Source organism: Somniosus microcephalus, chromosome 27 (assembly GCF_052327205.1).
Source record: "Somniosus microcephalus isolate GS21.2 chromosome 27, FLI_Smic_1.0, whole genome shotgun sequence".
Taxonomy (NCBI): domain Eukaryota; kingdom Metazoa; phylum Chordata; class Chondrichthyes; order Squaliformes; family Somniosidae; genus Somniosus; species Somniosus microcephalus.
Window position 1 is genome coordinate 3079006 of NC_141013.1, and position 20449 is coordinate 3099454.

The 20449-nt window shown below is 48.9% G+C and overlaps 1 protein-coding gene across 1 annotated transcript in view; it reads left to right on the forward strand.

Moving 5' to 3' along the window:
- map2k1 (mitogen-activated protein kinase kinase 1) overlaps positions 1-20449 on the forward strand; it is a 56299-nt gene that overhangs the window by 14582 nt on the left and 21268 nt on the right. Inside the window, exon 2 of the mRNA XM_085968360.1 lies at positions 7538-7748. Coding sequence (XP_085824486.1) covers positions 7538-7748 — 211 coding nt within the window. The remainder of the gene's footprint in view (positions 1-7537; positions 7749-20449) is intronic.

Sequence of the window (20449 nt, forward strand, 5' to 3'; positions counted from 1 at the left end):
GTTGGATCAGACAGCTGGGATTAGATTCAATTTCACTGTCGCAGTGTCTTAGACAACAACTACTTGCATTTATATAGCACCTTTTAATGCAGTAAAACATCCCAAGGTGCTGCACAAGAGCGATTATCAAACAAAATTTGACACCGAGTCATATAAGGAGATATTAGGGCAGGTGACCAAAAGCTTGGTCAAAGAGGTCGGTTTTAAGGAGCGTCTTAAAGGAGGAGAGAGAGGCGGAGAGGTTTAGGGAGGGAATTCCAGAGCTTGGGGCCCAGCCAGCTGAAGGCACGGCCGCCAATGGTGGAGCAACTAAAATTGGGGATGCGCAAGTGGCCATGAAGGGATTTGAAAACGAGGACGAGAATTTTAAAATCAAGGCGAGGGAGGTGGAGCTGGGATTCACAAGAGATTTGCTAATTTACATATAAAAATATCACCATTCTGACCATGTGTCAGCCGAGGGGCGTCCAACATGGGCCGGCAATGGGGGAACATAAGAATTAGGAGCAGGAGACGGCCACACGGCCCCTCGAGCCCACTCCGCCACACGACCCCTCGAGCCTGCTCCGCCATTCAATAAGATCATGGCTGATCATCAGCCTCAACTCCACTTTCCCGCCTGATCTCCATATCCCTTGATTCCCCTAGAGTCCAAAAGTCTTATCGATCTCAGCCTTGAACATACTCGAAGACTTGGCATCCACAGCCCTCTGGGGTAGAGAATTCCAAAGATGGGGGAGCCAGTCCTTTTTAACCAGATGCTCTTTATTCTATCAACAGATGAAAATGATCAAACTGTGGTGACAAACCCTATACAAAATTTTACTTAATCAACTGTTCTCAGTTTTCACAAGTACTTTTCAAATCCCTCCATGACCTCGCCCTCCCTATCTCTGTAACCTCCTCCAGCCCTGCAACCCTCCGAGATCTCTGTGCTCCCCCAATCTGGCCTCTTGAACATCCCCGATTTCCTTCGTCCCACCATTGACGGCCCTGCCTTCAGCAGTCTAGGCTCCAAGCTCTGGAATTCCTTTCCCAAACTTCTCAGTCTCGCTCTCTTTTTTAAGACTCTGCTTAAAACTAAACTCTTTCACCAAGCGGTTGATCACCTGTCCTAATAAAAGAAAGAACTTGCATTTCTATAGCGCCTTTCATGATGTTCCAAAGCACTTTACATCCAATGAAGGACTTTTTTTGAAGTGTAGTCACTGTTGTAATGTAGGAAATGTGGCAGCCAATTTGTGCACAGCAAGCTCCCACAAACAGCAATGTGATAATGACCAGATCATTTGTTTTAGTGATGTTGGGCCCCGTGACACCGGGGAGAACTACAAGAGTTTACTGCATTAAAGCGGCTATATGATTGGAAGTTGTTGTTGTGCTATTCAGTCGCTGAAAGCATCACAATCAAGCCTGATCTAACTAGGCAGAGACCGAGGATCGAAACGGTGACATTCTGATCCATGTGGTTCAGCACCACACCAGGCAGTCAGTTTACCCACTAACCCATCGGGGGAGGACTTGGGGAAACCTTGTGTTTGATCCACAGGCAGTGAGTGCACAATGATTCCTTGCCTACAGCCGCAAGAACGTTTCTAAATTCTGACCTTGTGGTTGTAAAGAGGCAAAGGTTAGTTTGCTGATCTCTGCTCCGATGGTAGTTGGGATGCCTCGATTGGACTCCGCTCCCCCCTCCTAGTCAAGGAAAACTATTGGCCCTTCTCCCAGTTGTAATGTATGTACCTTTTAAGGGAGAGAACTACTTTTTACAGCTCCTGTATACTGTAGTACCGGCAGTGACCACACCTGTATATAAACCCTGAGTAGTGATCTGTATAGTTAGTTCTAGAGTAACCCTCATTCAGTAAACACCTGTTGTACCGTTTCTCCTGCAGTCTGTGTCTTATTATACACAGGCACAACACCAGTCACCATCCAATGGCCCTTGTTGGAAGGTACGGGTGAGCAGTGGATCGGTCTTGACTGGGAGGCTTTCTTGCTTTCATTTCACACCTGCGACAGGAAATGAGATCGGCCGCTAGCTTAAAAAAAAAAAAAAAAAAAAAATTCACAACACATCTGGGCTCTCTTGGTGACTGACGGTGTGAAGAGAGGAGCCGGGCTCCCTCACTCTGGCTCCGCCCCCCCCGGGTGCCCCGCGGGAAGGCGGGGCACCGCGCAGATGAACATGTCGATCGACCAATGGCGGGATTGTGGGGGGCGGGGCAGTTGGAGGTCATGTGATGAAGCCTCCAGGAATACGTCTGACTGGAGTTGCGAACCCAGACGTGGGCGGCTCGAACGACTTTAGCGGCCGGACCTCATTAACTGGACGCTGGCTGACTTCTCAACCAGAACCCCTATGAATCGGCTGCCCAGGTGTTAAAATCGGGTGGCCCGCGGGGTGGGGGGTGCGGTGTCACTCCTGCTCCTCCGGGCCCCACACGGCCCCGGCCGCTTCCCCCGCTCACATAGAAGATAGGAGCAGGAGTCGGCCATTCGGCCCCTCGAGCCTGTTCCGCCATTCAATGAGATCATGGCTGATCATCCAAATTCAGTACTCTGTCCCTGCTTTCTCCCCATATCTCTTGATCCCTTTAGCCTTAAGAAATATATCTAACTCCTTCTTGAATATATTTAATGAATTGGCCTCAACTGCCTTCTGGGAGAGAATTCCACAGGTTCACCACTCTCTGGGTGAAGAAATTCCTCCTCATCTCTGTCCTAAATGGCTTACCCCTTATCCTTAGACTGTGACCCCCTGGTTCTGGACTGCCCGACCATCGGGAACATCCTTCCTGCATCTAGTCTGTCTAGTCCTGTTAGAATTTTATAAGTTTCGATGAGATCCTCTTAAAATGGCGGTTTGGGGCCCAATCTGCATATTTAAAGGACCCCACTGGCTTTGAGCGTGGGTTCTTGGCGCCTGCAGTTTAAAACTGGCGGGATCGGTTCGACAGACCAACTGGGATGTCTCCCGCTACATTGTAACTGCCCCCTTCCCTCACCCGGTTTCTGCTGACGAGGGGTTAAAATCCCCCCCCCTCCCCCCCAATATATTCTGAAAACTCTATTGCATTGTTTGGTCAGTGCAGTGGCTGCTGCAGCCATCTCTTGTCAGATGTCACACTCCTGGGCAGGGTACAAGGGGGAAAACTTGTCATTGATAGCCGATCTCTCCCTCACCTCCAGCCTGCGGACCTCCTCTCTTGTTGCAAGCGTTCTCATCCCTATATTTATTGGTCCTGCGTCGGTCACTGCTGCTCCGAGCTCTCCTGCCTTGCTCCTCCTCAGCATCTACATTCTCGTCCTCCTCCCTGTAACCTCAGTGCTGAAATCGAGACTCGTCGCTCCCTCACTGACCCGAACTCATTCTTTGCCGGTTCCTGCAAATCCTTGCCTCCCTCGGTCTTCTCCTTGATGTCACTGAACTTTTTTAATTTGCTGGGCGCAAATTGGCTGCCGTGTTTCCTACATTACAACAGTGACTACACTTCAAAAGGTACTTCATTGGCTGTAAAGTGCTTTGGGACGTCTGGTGGTTGTGAAAGGCGCTATAGAAATGCAATTTCTTCTTTCTTTATCATTGGCCTCTTTCTGTGCTGCAAGATTCAATCAGCCCATCATGTGTCCAAAGATGTGCGGGTTAGGTTGATTGGCTATGATAAAAAAATTGACCCTTAGTGTTAGGGGGATTAAATACGTGGGGATACGGGGATAGGGTGGGATATGTGTTGGTGTAGGGGTTACGGGGATCGGGTGGGATATGTGTCGGTGCAGGCTCGATGGGCCGAAATGGCCTCTATCTGCACTGTGGGGTTTCTGTGATTCTGTGTTGGCTCAGAGCTCTCCAATTAGTCCCACTCCCCTGCCCTTTCCCCAGAGCCCAGCAAATTTTTCCTTTTCAAGTATTTATCCAATTCCCTTTTAAAAGCCACGATTGAATCTGTCTCCACCACCCTTTCAGGCAGTGAATTCCAGATCCTAACCACTCGCTGCGTAAAAAAAGTTTTTCCTCATGTCGCCTTTGGCTCTTCTGCCAATCACCTTAAATCTGTGTCCTCTGGTTCTCGACCCTTCCGCCAATGGGAACAGTTTCTCTCAGCCTTAACCCGTCACCTGGCTTTAACAAGTTAAGAACGCCTCAGCACTTTTACTCGGGGTGGGGGGGATTGCTTCGGTGGCAGGCTGGATTTGGACCCACGATTCCCCAAGGGAGCATCCTCGATCTCGGCTGTGAGAAGGCGAGGCACTACTCCTGAGAGAGAGGCGACGGTAAAGATCAGACCGCCATTCGCCCTGGCCCGCTGTCTGACACGTGGCCAACTCTGGCGTCAAATCTGAGGCTTGATTTGCACCCTGCTCATTTGGATCATTTATCAGTTTGGTCTCTTGATGTAACTGTTATTGATCAGAATCCCTGCCGATTAGATAGACCGAGCCGGAGGAGAAATCAGTTGGAGAGGGGGAAGAAAAAAATGCAGAATTGAAGCTATTGATCTCTCTTTATCTACGTCTCTCTCTCTCTCTCTCTCTTTCAATCTCCACTTAAGACAAATGCTCTTAAAACTTTTATATGAACAGAGGTTTTAAAACACAACGGTATTTGTTTGGGAGAAACATAGAAGCATAGAAAATAGGAGCAGGAGTAGGCCATTCGGTCCCTCGAGCCTGCTCCGCCATTCAATGAGATCATGGCTGATCATCCAAATTCAGTACCCTGTCCCTGCCTTCTCCCCATATCCCTTGATCCCTTTAGCCTTAAGAAATATATCCAACTCCTTCTTGAATATATTTAATGAACTGGCCTCAACTGCCTTCTGTGGCAGAGAATTCCACAGGTTCACCACTCTCTGGGTGAAGAAATTCCTCCTCATTTCAGTCCTAAATGGCTTACCCTTATCCTTAGACTATGACCCCTGGTTCTGGACTCCCCAGCCATCAGAAACATCCTTCCTGCATCCAGTCTGTTCAGGCCTGACAGAATTTTATAGGTTTCGATGAGATCCCCTCTCAATCTTCTAAACTCCAGTGAGTATAAGCCCAATTGACACAATCTCTCCTCATACGTCATTCCTGCCATCCCAGGTATCAGCCTGGTGAATCTTCGCTGCACTCCTTCCATGGCAAGAACGTCCTTCCTCAGGCAAGGCGACCAAAACTGCACACAATACTCAAGGTGCGGTCTCACCAAGGCCCTGTACAACTGTAGCAAGACATCCTTGTTCCTGTGCTCGAACCCTCTTGCTACGAAGGCCAACATACCATTTGCCTTCTTAACCGCCTGCTGCACCTGTATGCTTGCCTTCAGCGACTGGTGCACAAGAACACACAGGTCTCTTTGCACTTCCCCTTGTCCCAATCTATTGCCATTCAAATAATAATCTGCCTTCCTGTTTTTGCCACCAAAGTGGATAACCTCACATTTATCCACATTGTAGTGCATTTGCCATGTTTCTGCCCAATCACCCAACCTGTCCAAATCGTACTGGAGTTTCACGACATCCTCCTCACAACATACCCTCCCACCCAGCTTTGTGTCGTCTGCAAATTTGGAAATATTACATCCAATTCCTTCGTCCAGATCATTAATATATATTGTGAACAGCTGGGGTCCTAGGACCGATCCTTGCGGTACCCCACTAGTCACTCCCTGCCACTCGGAAAACGACCCGTTTATTCCAACTCTTTGCTTTCTGTCCGCCAACCAGTTCTCTATCCAAGTCAATACCTTGCCCCCAATCCCATGTGCCTTAATTTTGCACGCTAATGTCTTATGTGGGACCTTATCGAAAGCCTTCTGAAAGTCCAAATACACTACATCCACTGGTTCTCCCTTATCTATTTTACCAGTTACATCCTTAAAAAATTCCAGTAGATTAGTCAAGCATGATTTACCTTTTGTAAATCCATGTTGACTTTGTCCGATCCTGTCACTGCTTTCCAAGTGCTCTGCTATTACATCTTTTATAATGGACTCTAGCATTTTCCCCACTACCGATGTCAGGCTTACCGGTCTATAATTCCCTGCTTTTTCTCTACCTCCTTTTTTGAATAGTGGGGTAACATTAGCTACCCTCTAATCCATGGGTACTGTTCCAGAGTCTATTGAGTTCTGGAAGATGACCAGCAATGCATCTACTATTTCTAGGGCCACTTCCTTAAGTACCCTGGGATGTAGATTATCAGGCCCTGGGGATTTATCGGCCTTCAGTCCCATCAATTTTCCTAACACCATTTCCCTACAAATACTGATTTCTTTCAGTTCCACCCTTTCATTAGACCCTATGTTCCCCAGCATCTCTGGGAGGTTATTTGTGTCCTCCTTTGTGAAGACAGAACCAAAATATGTATTTAGTTGGTCTGCCATTTCTTTGTTCCCCATTATAAATTCCCCCAATTCTGACTGCAAGGGACCTACGCTTGACTTCACCAATCTTTTTCTCTTCACATATCTATAAAAGCTTTTGCAGTCAGTTTTTATGTTCCCGGCAAGCTTACTCTCATATTCTATTTTCCCTTTCTTAATTAATCCCTTTGTCCTCCTTTGTTGAATCCTAAACTGTTCCCAATCCTCAGGATTATTGCTTTTTCTGGCCAATTTATATGTCCTCTCTTTGGATCTTATGCTATCCCTAATTTCCCTTGTTAGCCACGGTTGAGTCACCTTTTTTGTTTTATTTTTATGCCAAACTGGGATGAACAAATTCTGTAGCTCATCCATTCGGTCTTTGAATGTTTGCCATTGCCTATCCACCGTCAACCCTTTGAGTGACATTCCCCAATCAATCCTACCCAACGCGCGCCTCAGACCATCGTAGTTTCCTTTATTTAAATTTAGGACCCTAGTCTCTGATTCAACTACTTCATTCTCCATCTTAATGAAGAATTCGATCATATTATGATCGCTCCGACCCAAGGAGTCTCCCTGTGTGTTGTGTTTTTTATTGATGTTATTCAGAAGCGGCGGCTCCATCATGAAATATATATGTGAATGTGCTTTCTTGACCGAATCCAATTAAGAAATAACAGCTCAGGTACAGGAAGGGGTCCGTTAGTACAGATGGAGAGGGATGGGAGGGTGAGTATTTCCAATGGAGATTGCTTCATCTCATAACTCCCTGAACTGGACTGAGTTTATAAACTGACCGAAACCAATTAAGGAGCCATTGATCTCTCTATTGATCTCTCTCTATCTCCATCTATCTACATTTCTCTCTCCCTTTCAATCTCCACTTAAGACAAATGCTCTTAAAACTTTTATATAAACAGAGGTTTTAAAACACAGCGGTATTTTTTGTTTTCAGGCAGAACGGGGTTGATAATTGTCTGTGTCCACTCAGGGTAAAGCCGTGTGTGGGTGCAGTTGGGCGGGCTATGTTACTGTTGCGATCCTCTCTCCGTGCGTTGTGCCCAGGAGATGGTTCAGAAATGCTAGTGATGAAAATATGCCGCAAAGAGCCGTGCTGCTGTCGACATTTCCCATTAAATTCTCTCTTTTTAAAGTTTTGCTTTTCCTTTTCTCGCAACGTTTTAGGACAAACCTGGAGGCTCTGCAGAAGAAGTTGGAGGAGCTCGAGTTGGATGAACAACAGCGCAAGCGGCTGGAGGCGTTTCTGACCCAGAAACAGAAGGTGGGCGAGCTGAAAGATGATGACTTTGAGAAGATATCTGAACTGGGCGCAGGGAACGGAGGTGTGGTCTTTAAAGTCTCTCACAAACCGTCCGGTCTCATTATGGCCCGGAAGGTAAGACAAGTTTTCTTTGTTTTCTAACTATCTCCCCTCTCCCCCGACAGCCTTATTTTGGGTTTGGTTCCTGCATTGTTCAAACGTGAGGCTTGACGGTGAGTGTCGGCAGGCTATCTGACTGGGGGGGGGACATCAGCGCCGACTGTTGCCCAGTGTGTCTTTGTGTTCACACACACACACACACACACACACACACACACACACACACACACACACACACACACACACACACACACACACACAGACTCGTGCACACACACAGACTCACACTGACACTCACACACATACTTCCATGTGCGCTCGCCCGCACACGCACACTCACACACACTCTCGCTTGTGCACAGACACACTTGCGCACACACCGAATTGCACAGAGTGCCATCTCCACTTGGATCATATTTATGACTTTCCTTTTAGTGTAGGCAGGTTGTAAAAATCACACATTGCTCACAAATCATAAATGTGCTCTGCGATTGCATCATAATGAATCTCAATAGTTATAGTATCGTAGCATCATACAGCACAGAAGGTGGCCATTCGGCCTCTCATGCCTGTGCCGGCTCTTTGAAAGAACTGTCCAAATTAGTCCCACACGCCAGCTTTTCCCCATAACCCTGTAAATTTGTCCTCTTCAAATACTTGTCCAATTGCCTTTTGAAAGTTCCTAGAGTCTGATTCCACCACCTTTTCAGGTAGTGCGTTCCAGATCTTAACAACCCTCTGGAAAAAATTCACATAATTTCCTTTCTCGTTCTTTTGCCACTTATTTTAAATGTGTCCTCTGGTTACTGACCCACTTACCAGAGGAAACAGTTTCTCCTTATTTACTCCATCAAAATCCTCCATGATTTTGAACACCTCTCTCTCTATTAAATCTCCCCTTGACCTTCTCTGCTCTAAGGAGAACAATCCCAGCTTCTCCAGTCTCTCCACATAACTGAAGTCCCTCATTCCTGATAAACCTTCTCTGCACCCTCACCAAGGCCTTGACATCCTTCCTAAAGCGCGATGCTCTGAATTGGCCACAGTACTCCAGCTGGGGCCTAAGGAGTTGGTTCATAGGTATTTACTAAGCAAGTCTGGGGGGGGTTCTAAAGGATATACACAATACACAGGCTTATATAGCCCAAGTGGCAATTACCGGCATTACGCACACCTGGGGCTCTTAAAGGCACATACACCACAATTGCACTTAAAGGCACATACACCACAATTCCTCCCCTTCTAGCTAACTAGTACATCATATTTTAAGTAATTATTAATTACATGTTATATGCAAAATAATATACATTGTTGTATTAATTAATTATAAGTTAGTCTCTCAGGAGGCTTCCTGACTCGGTCCGGATAACGCCTCGGGGGTGTAGTAGTTTCTGGTGGTGTAGTAGGTTCTTCTGGCAAGGCTGATTCGGCTTGAAGGCCAGTGTCGGGTTCATCGGGTTCCAGTATCACCGGATCGGAGGTAGATATGGGTATCTCTACTTCATCGTTAGATGTATAGCATGGTGGTGTAGGTTGTCCCTTTTCGGATGACTTGATGATTTGGTCAGCATGGCGCCTTATTATGCTTTCTCCGATGTCCACGGTATACATCAGTGGTCCTAGTCGTGTGCAGATAGTTCCAGGCTGCCATTTCTCGGTACGGTAGTCCTGGGCCAAAACCGGTTGGCCTATCTGGAAGGCCCTAGTTGGCCTTTCATTCATGCCCTGAAACTGCCGGTTCTCCACGTCCCTTCGGATGTTGGGCTTGACCAAATCCAGCCGGCATCTTAGGTTTCTATTGTAGAACATCATGGCGGGAGTTTGGTTTAGAGTCATAGAGTCATAGAGTTTTACAGCACAGAAAGAGGCCCTTCGGCCCATCGTGTCTGCGCCGCCCATCCATCCCTGTCTAGTCTAATCCCATTTTCCAGCATTTGGTCCATAGCCTTGTATGCAATGGCATTCCAAGTGCTCATCCAAATGCTTCTTGAATGTTGTGAGGGTTCCTGCCTCTACCACCCTTTCAGGCATTGAGTTCCACATTCCAACCACCCTCTGGGTGAAAAAGTTCCTCCTCAAATCCCCTCTAAATCTCCTGCCCCTTACCCTGAATCTATGCCCCCTTGTTATTGACCCCCCTACTAAGGGGAAATGTTCCTCTTTGTCTACCCTATCTATGCCCCTCATCATTTTGTATACCTCAATCAGGTCCCCCCTCAGCCTTCTTTGCTCCAAGGAAAACAACCCCAGCCTGTTTAGTCTTTCTTCATAGCTGAGGCGCTCCATCCCAGGTAACATCCTGGTGAATCTTCTCTGCACCCTCTCCAAAGCAATCACATCCTTCCTATAGTGAGGCGACCAGAACTGCACACAGTACTCCAGCTGTGGCCTCACCAGCGTTTTGTACAGCTCCATCATAACCTCCCTGCTCTTATATTCTATGCCTCGGCTAATGAAGGCAAGTATCCCATATGCCTTTTTAACCACCTTATCTACCTGTTCCGCTGCCTTCAGGGATCTATGTACATGTACACCAAGGTCCCTCTGACCCTCTGTACTTCCTAGGGTCCTACCACTCATTGTGTATTCCCTTGCCTTATTTGTCCGTCCAAAATGCATCACCTCGCACTTTTCAGGGTTAAATTCCATTTGCCACTTTTCCGCCCATCTGACCAACCCGTTTATATCGTCCTGTAGCCGAAGGCTTTCCTCCTCGCAATTGACCACCCCACCAATTTTCGTGTCATCTGCGAACTTGCTGATCATACCTTTTACATTCTCATCCAAATCATTTATGTAGATCACAAACAACAAGGGACCCAGCACCGATCCCTGAGGTACCCCACTGGACACAGGCTTCCAGTCACAAAAGCAACCTTCGACCATCACCCTCTGCCTCCTGCCACTCAGCCAGTTTAGGATCCAACGCGCCAAGGCACCCTGGATCCCATGGGCTCTTACCTTCTTGACCAGTCTCCTATGCGGGACTTTGTCAAAGGCTTTACTGAAGTCCATGTAAACCACATCCACAGCATTTCCCTCATCCACCCCCTCGAAAAATTCAATCAGATTTGTCAGACATGATTTACCCTTGACAAAGCCATGCTGACTATCCCCGATTAATCCTTGCCTCTCCAAGTGGAGACTAATTTTGTCCCTCAGAATTTTTTCCAATAATTTCCCTACCACAGATGTTAGGCTCACTGGCCTGTAATTCCCTGGTTTATCCCTGCTACCCTTCTTGTATAATGGTACTACATTAGCTGTTCTCCAGTCCTCTGGTACATCCCCTGTGGCCAGAGAGGTTCTGAAAATTTGTGTCAGAGCCCCTGCAATCTCCTCCTTTGCCTCCCACAGCAGCCTGGGATACATCTCGTCCGGGCCTGGGGATTTATCCACTTTTTGGCCTGCTAAAACCGCTAGCACCTCCTCCCTCTCGATGCTAATATGTTCAAGTATGTCACAGTCCCCTTGCCCGATTTCTATGTCTGCATTGTCTTTCTCCATAGTGAACACAGATGCAAAAAATTCATTTAAAACCCCGCCTACATCATCTGGCTCTACACACAGATTGCCACTTTGGTCCCTAATGGGCCCTACCCTTTCCCTGGTTATCCTCTTGCCCTTAATATACTTATAAAACATCTTAGGATTTTCCTTTATTTTGCTCGCCAGTGTTATTTCATGGCCCCTCCTCGCCCTCCTAATTTCTTTTTTAAGTATGCCCCTGCACTTTTTATACTCCTCTAGGGCTTCTTTCGTCTTTAGTCTTTTGTAACTGCCAAAAGCCCCCCTTTTATTTCTAATGCATTTTTGTATATCCCTTGTCATCCAAGGTTCCCTTTGCTTGTTGGTCCCACCCTTGACCTTTACAGGAACATGTTGGCGCTGTACTCTCTCTATTTCCCTTCTGAAAGTCTCCCACTGTTTTGATGTGGATTTTCCTATAAGTAGCTGCTCCCAGTCCACTTTGGCCAGATCCTGCTTTATCATATTAAAATCGGCCTTCCCCCAATTTAGAACCCTTATTTCCGGGCCGTCTTTGTCTTTTTCCATGACCACCTTAAATCTCACCGAATTATGGTCACTGTCGCCAAAATGCTCTCCTACTGATACTTCCACCACTTGCCCGGCTACATTCCCCAGAATTAGGTCCAGTACCGCCCCCTCTCTTGTAGGACTTTCTACATGTTGGCTCAAAAAGCTCTCCTGGATGCACTTTAAGAATTCTGCACCCTCTAAGCCTTTCACACTCTGACTATCCCAATTTATATTGGGGAAGTTGAAATCCCCCACTATTATTACCCTATTATTTTCGCACTTCTCTGAGATTTGCCTACATATCTGTTCCTCTATCTCCCCCTGACTGTTTGGGGGCCTATAGTACACTCCCAGCAAAGTGCTTGCCCCCTTTTTGTTTTTAAGTTCTACCCATATGGCCTCATTAGAGGAACCCGCTAATATATCGTCCCTCCTTACAGCAGTAATTGACTCCTTAATTAATATTGCAACACCCCCTCCCCTTTTACACCCCCCTCTGTCTCGCCTGAAGATTCTATACCCCGGAATATTGAGCTGCCAGTCCTGACCCTCCCTCAACCATGTCTCCGTGATAGCAACAATATCATACTCCCATGTGTTCAACAACAACTTCAGTTCATCCACCTTATTTGCAAGACTCCTTGCATTAAAATAAATGCCTTCCAGCCCTGCCATATTCCCTTTTGCCTTTACATATTTGCTCTGCCTTCCCAGCTGACTTGTTTTTTCCTCTGTATTTGGCTGTAAATCACCCCCTACTATAGCTCCACTCTGTACCCCATCCCCCTGCCAAGTTAGTTTAAACCCCCCCCAGCAGTGCTAGCAAACCTCCCCGCAAGGATATTGGTTCCCCTCTGGTTCAGGTGTAAACCGTCCGACTTGTACAAGTCCCACCTTTCCCAGAAGCAGACCCAGTGATCCAGGAAACTAAAGCCCTCCCCCCTGCACCATCCCTTTAGCCACGCATTCATCTGTTCTATCTTCCTATTCCTATACCCACTAGCACGTGGCACGGGGAGTAATCCAGAGATTACAACCTTTGAGGTCCTGCTCTTTAATCCTTCACCTAGCTCCTTAAATTCTTGCTGCAGGACCTCATCCCTCTTTTTACCTATGTCGTTGGTACCAATGTGGACCACGACCTCTGGGTGTTCACCCTCCCCCTCCAGAATGCCCTGCAGCCGCTCAGTGATATCCTTGACCCTGGCACCAGGGAGGCAACAAACCATCCTGGATTCACGTCTACGGCCACAGAAACGCCTATCTGTTCCCCTTACTATAGAATCCCCTACCACTATTGCTCTCCCACTCTTTTTCCCCCCTTCCTGGGCAGCAGGAGCACCCCCAGTGCCAGGAAGTTGGCTGCCGCTGCCTTCCCCTGGTGAGTCATCCCCCCCAACAGTATCCAAAGCGGTATACTTGTTTGAGAGGGGAATGGTCACAGGGGTCTCCTGCACTACCTGCCTGCTTCTATTGCTCCGCCTGGTGGTCACCCATTTCCTGTCTTCCTGTGCAGCCCTTCCCTGCGGTGTGACCAACTCACTAAACGTGCTATCCACGACCCTCTCAGCATCGTGAATGCTCAACAACCCATCCACCCGCAGCTCCAGCGCCTCAATGCGGTCTGCTAGTAGCTGCAGATGGATGCATCTCTGGCACACGTGGTCATCAGGGGCACCGGGGTCCCTGAATTCCTACATAGAGCAAGAGGAGCATATCACGGGGCTGGGCTCACCTGGCATGACCTTCCCTTTACTTAATTTAAATTAATTTACTACCACCAATTAAAAATATCTCTTAAGGCGCTTGTATAGTCTACCAACAGTCCCTGCTACACCAGAAAAGACCCTAGTAACTATAAACTACAGAGTTAAAGTTTAAAAAAGAGAAATACTCACCAACCAATCACTTACCTGCTCCCTGGTGACGTCACACTCTGATTACTTTTTACCTCTCTCCTCTGCTGTTGATTTGGTGTGCCTCACCTCGCAACTGCCGCCAATTTGAATCTGCCGCCGCTTTTAACTGCCGCCGGTCACTGCCCCTTCACAGGTCCGATGCTCTGATCGGGCCTCACCTCGCAACTGCCGCCGATTTGAATCTGCCGCCGCTTTTAACTGCCGCCGGTCACTGCCCCTTCACAGGTCCGATGCTCTGATCGGGCCTCACCTCGCAACTGCCGCCGATTTGAATCTGCCGCCGCTTTTAACTGCCGCCGGTCACTGCCCCTTCACAGGTCCGATGCTCTGATCGGGCCTCACCTCGCAACTGCCGCCGATTTGAATCTGCCGCCGCTTTTAACTGCCGCCGGTCACTGCCCCTTCACAGGTCCGATGCTCTGATCGGGCCTCACCTCGCAACCATATGTGTTGCATTCCTATATGCAAATAAGAAGTTATCCACCTTGTGCTGAAGTTTTATGTCTTCATTACCCATGGCCTTCTTGAAGGTCTGGACAAACCTTTCAGCCAATCCATTGGTGGCGGGATGGTATGGGGCGGACGTGTAGTGCTTTACCCCATTGTTCTTTAAGAACTTTCTGAATTCTTCGGACACAAATTGCGGTCCATTATCAGAACATATCTGCTCCGGCAGCCCATTCCTGGCAAATATGGTCCTTAATACTGTGATGGTTTTTTCCGTGGTGGTGGAGGACATCTTTATTACCTCTGGCCACTTGGAGTGTGCATCAACTGCGATTAAGAACATTGAGTCCATAAATGGACCAGCAAAGTCGATGTGCACCCTTTGCCAGGGAGATGAGGGCCACTCCCATGGATGTAGAGGGGCCTGTGGCGGAGCATTTTGGACCTTCTGGCATCCTAGGCAGCTCTTGGTCATGTCTTCGATGTCTCCATCGATACCTGGCCACCATACAAACGCCCTAGCTAGGTTCTTCATTTTCACTCCACCCAGATGCCCCTCGTGAAGCTCCTTTAGCACTTTATCCTGGAGTTTGGGTGGAATCACCACTCTGGATCCACACATCAAGGTTCCTCGGCACACTGACAGCTGTTCTCTTCTTTGCGAGAATGCTGGCAACAGTGGTTTGCCATGTGCTGGCCATCCCTTCATTGTTAAATCGTAGACCCGTGAGAGAGTAGGGTCATTTCTGGTCTCCCTTTCAATGGCAGAATTTGTCACCGGTAGACATTCCACTATGGTAGAGTGGAATATCTCTACTGGGTCTACTGTAGGTGCCTCTTCTATCGTTGGCAACGGCAGGCGCGATAAACCGTCAGCATTCCCATGCGGTTTTGACCCTTTGTATTCAATGTTGTATTGGTGTGCCCCTAGAAAAAGGGACCACCTCTGTAGTCTTTGTGCCGTTATAATGGGGACACCTTTCTTAGGGTTGAATATGGAGATGAGGGGTTGATGGTCAGTCAGCAAGGTAAATTTTTGTCCGTGTAGGTAATGGTTGAATTTCTTCACTCCCCATACCAGGCTGAGTGCTTCCCTGTCTATCTGGGAATAGTTACGCTCAGCTGAGTTCAATGAGCGTGACGCAAAAGCTATCGGCCGTTCCGAGCCATCAGGGAATCTATGGGACAATACCGCTCCTATGCCGTAAGGGGATGCATCGCACGCCAGTCTGATTGGTAGTGATGGGTTGTAATGAGCCAAAACTTTCTCGGATGTGATTAAGTCTTTACATTTATGGAAGGCACGTTTACAGTCTTCGTTCCATTTCCAAATCACTCCTGTGTGTAGAAGATCATTAAGAGGGTGTAGAATAGTTGATAAGTTCGGCAAAAATTTATGATAGTAATTTATTAATCCCAGGAATGACCTAAATTGTGAAACATTTTCAGGTGCTGGGGCTTTTATAACTGCTTCAATTTTTTCAGGTGACTTATGCAACCCTTCCTTATTAATTATGTGGCCACAATATGATATCTGATTTTGGAAAAATTCGCACTTGGGGCGATTTGCTCGTAGGCCCCGTTCTTTCAGCCTAGTGAGCATCTGCTCCAAATTGGCAAGGTGCTCGTTGTCATTTTCTCCTGTTATAAGGATGTCGTCTAGGTAGCATTGAGTCCCCGGAATCCCTTGCAGGACTTGCTCCATAGCTCTTTGCCAGATAGCTGGAGCTGATGCTACTCCAAAAACCAGTCGATTGTACTGGTACAGGCCTTTGTGTGTGTTTATTGTGAGATACTTTTTAGAGGTCTCCTCAACCTCCATCTGTAGATATGCCTGTGCCAAGTCAATTTTTGTGAAACGTTTTCCTCCGGATAGTGAGGCGAAAATATCTTCTATCCTCGGAAGAGGATACTGTACCGTGTGAAGGACCGGGTTTACAGTCACCTTAAAGTCCCCACAGATGCGAATTTTTCTCTGTTCCTCAGAGTTATTTTTCAATGCTTTTTTCATGACTGGAACGATGGGTGTTGCCCATTCGCTCCAATCTATTTTGGATAATACGCCTGCCTTTTCCAAATTCTCCAGCTCTGCCTCGACTGCCGGACGTATTGCGTATGGCACCGGTCTTGCCTTAAAAAATTTTGGAATTGCTGTATCTTCCACTTTTATTGAGGCGGTGATGCCTTTCAAGGTTCCTAGTTTCTCTTGAAACACTTCTTTGGCGTTGGCCAAGATGTCTTTTAATCGTTCAGGTATGATGTCATCATTGTTTTTTTCCTTACTGGTCACCGTCAGTGCCTGAATGGAGTGCCAGTCTAAACGTATCTTCCTTATCCATTCACGTCCCAACAACGGTGGACCACCATCTTGTAGAATGTATAAATACAACTTTTGTATTTCTTTGCCGTTGTATACCACAGGCACCTTTATTTTTCCTTTGGGGTATACTTTCTGCCCCGTATATGTTTTTAAGATAATGGATATGTCTTTTAGAGGTATATGCGAAAATAGCCTCTCGTAATCTCGTCGATTTATTACGGTTAGAGCTGATCCTGTATCTAGCTCCATTTTAACTGGGGACCCTGCTATTATGAGGGTAACCCAAATGGTCTGGTAATCTTCATTGGCAATTACATTATGTAATTTGAGAGAGCTTAGTCTCTTGTTTCCGGAGTCGCTATCGCTCTTCTGGTCTTTTGGAGCTACTGTCTGTCATCATTTGTACCTTTCTGTGCTTTTCCTTATTGATTCTTTTCCCGTTAGTGGATTTTTTATTTTCAGATCGGCATACACGTGGAATGTGTCCCATCTTTCCGCATCGCCTGTATGCTTTTTCTTTGAACCAACAATCCCTCTGGTCATGGTTGGATCTGCCGCAGCGATAACATCTCTCGAAACCCCGTGTCATTTCATGGGTGCCGAAGTCCTGTGGCCTTTGCTGTATCTTTGCCGCTCCTATTGCACTGAAAGCCTTGTCCAGTGTTAAATCTTTTCCAGAAGATACCTTTTTTTGTGTTGATATACCTATCAATTCCTCCAATAAAAGGCGAAGAGTTACGAAGGTGACTAAAGGTTTTTATTGACTAAATAACAGAGCCCACTCTCGTGGGTGATCCGATCCAAGCAGGAGGAATACCAGTCAGTCGCTCACCTTTATACCTGGCCTGGTGGGTGGAGCCAAGGCGGAGTCGGCGGTGGTCATCCCAGGTATAGCAGTGTGGCAAGAGGCGACCTCGTACCGTGATACAATAGTGAACGTGGTTTACCACATTCACCCCTTGTTTAGAATTAAGTCCGGCGGGGTGAAGTGTACTACCAATTCTGGTAGGTCAGTCTGTCCGGAGGCTTCGTAAGCCTCTCCGATCGCCGCAGCGGTGGTGTTGCCTTATCCGGTGCTGGTGCCTTATCCGGTGTTGATGCTGGTGTTTGCGTGGTCGGCGAGGGCTCGTGGGGTTCCGGCATGCCGTCTACCTGGGCTGGGGTTGGGGGGGGTGGTGGCGGTGTTTCCGGATCGGCTGAGGGTGCGAGGTCTCGTAGGGAGACAGTGTCCTCCCGCCCGTCTGGGTACGCCACGTAGGCGTACTGGGGGTTGGCGTGCAGGAGGTTCACCCTCTCGACCAGGGGGTCCGTTTTATGGGCCCTCACGTGTTTCCGCAGCCAGACCGGCCCCGGGGCGGTCAGCCAGGTTGGTAGAGTGGTTCCCGTAGTCGACTTCCTGGGGAAAACGAACATTCGTTCATGGGGGGTGGTGTTAGTGGCCGTGCAAAGTAATGACCGGATGGAGTGCAGCGCTGTCGGGAGGACTTCTTGCCAGCGGGAGGTTGGGAGGCCCTTAGACTTTAAGGCTAAGAGGACGGCCTTCCATACCGTCGCGTTCTCTCTTTCCACCTGACCGTTACCTCTGGGGTTGTAGCTGGTGGTCCTGCTTGCTGCAATACCTCTCTCTAGGAGGAATTGCCGGAGTTCCTCGCTCATGAAGGAGGAGCCCCGGTCGCTGTGTATGTAGTTCGGGAACCCGAACAAGGCGAAGAGGGCATTCAGGCACTTGATGACCGTGCTACTGGTCATGTCGGGGCAGGGGAAGGCAAAGGGGAAACGGGAGTACTCATCAACGATGTTGAGGAAGTACACATTACGGTCAGAGGACGGGAGAGGCCCCTTAAAGTCGATGCTCAGGCGCTCGAAGGGGCGGGTGGCCTTGATCAGGCTTGCTCGGTCCGGCCTATAGAAGTGCGGTTTGCACTCCGCACAGGTCTGGCAGTTCCTGGTCATGGTCCTGACCTCCTCGATGGAGTAGGTCAGGTTGCGGGCCTTAATGAAATGGTAGAGTCTGGTGACTCCGGGGTGGCAGAGCTGGTCGTGGAGGGTCTGAAGCCTATCGATATGCGCGCTGGCGCATGTCATTCGTGAAAGGGCATCAGGGGATTCGTTCAGCTTGCCTGGCCGGTACAAGATCTCATAATCGTAGGTGGAGAGCTCGATTCTCCATCTCAAAATCTTGTCATTCTTGATTTTGCCCTTCAGCTTGTTATTAAACATGAAAGCCACCGAACGCTGGTCGGTGAGGAGGGTAAATCGTTTGCCTGCCAGGTAGTGCCTCCAGCGCCGTACTGCCTCCACGATCGCCTGGGCCTCTTTCTCGACCGACGAATGTCGGATCTCGGGGCCCTGTAGGGTCCTTGAGAAGAAGGCCACTGGCCTCCCCTCCTGGTTTAGGGTGGCGGCTAAGGCGAAGTCGGATGCGTCGCTCTCCACCTGGAAGGGGATGGACTCGTCCACTGCGTGCATCGTGGCCTTGGCTATGTCTCCCTTAATGAGGGAGAAGGCCGCGCACGCCTCCTCCGTGAGGGGGAAGGAAGTGGCTTTCAGGAGGGGTCTGGCTTTGTCCGCGTAATTGGGTACCCATTGGGCATAGTAGGCGAAAAGCCCCAGGGTTCTCCTAAGTGCTTTAGGGCAGTGGGGGAGGGGTAGCTCCATGAGGGGGCGCATTCTTTCTGGGTCGGGGCCGATGATTCCGTTCTCCACTACGCAGCCGAGGATGGCAAGGCGTGTGGTGTTAAACACGCATTTCTCCTTATTGTAGGTGAGGTTCAGCCGTTGGGCCGTACGGAGGAATTTCTCCAGATTCGCGTCATGTTCCTGCCGGTCGCGGCCGCAGATAGTGACGTTATCTAGGTAGGGGAATGTAGCCTGCAGTTCGTTCTGGTCAACCATCTGGTCCATCTCCCTTTGGAAGACCGAGACCCCATTAGTGACACCGAAGGGGACCCTAAGGAAGTGGTATAGGCGCCCATTCGCCTCGAAGGCGGTATACTGGCGGTCCTCAGGGTGGATAGGGAGTTGGTGGTAGGCCGACTTCAGGTCGATGGTCGAGAATACTTTATACTGTGCAATCTGATTGACCATGTCAGATATGCGGGGGAGGGGGTATGCGTCCAGCTGGGTATATCTGTTTATGGTCTGGCTGTAGTCGATGACCAGGCGGTTTTTATCGCCGGTCTTTACGACTACGACCTGGGCACGCCAGGGGCTGCTGCTCCCCTCGATAATGCCCTCTTTCAGGAGGCGCCGCACCTCAGAGCTAATGAAGGCTCTGTCCCCGGCGCTATACCGCCTGCTCTTGGTAGCGACGGGTTTGCAGTCAGGGGTAAGGTTAGCAAACAGAGAGGGTGGCGGGACCTTGAGGGTGGAGAGGCTGCAGGTGTTACGCGGTGGGCGGTTTAACGTTTGCTGGTTGTTGACTGTGAGTGGGGGGAGGGGTCCACCGTATGCTAGGGTTACGCTTTGGAGGTGGGATTGGAAGTCCAGCCCTAGTAGGACGGCAGCGCAGAGATGGGGGAGGACGAGGAGTTTAAAGTTTTTATACTCCGTGCCCTTAACCGACAGGGTCACGACACAGTAGCCGCTGATGTCCGTGGCGTGGGACCTCGATGCCATCGAGATTCGGCTGCGCGTTGGTAGGACAGAGAGGGAGTAGTGGCTCACCGTGTCTGGGTGGATGAAGCTCTCCGTGCTTCCGCTGTCGAACAGGCAGGTCGTGGCGTGGCCGTTCACTTTGATGTCCATCATTGACTTGGACAGATGGTGCGGGCGGGCTTGGTCCAGGGTGACGGAAGCTAGTGTGTAGCTGAGCGAGTCGTTGTCATCTGCGGGCGAGGCGGTCGGGCGTGGTGAGTAAAATGGCGTCTCCCACGAGGTAGGGCAAAGTGACGGAGAAGATGGCTGCCCCCGTAGCTCACATGAGGCACTATTGGGGTCGGTTGCCTTAATCAAAGATGGCCGCCCCCATGACTCATGTGTGGGGATGC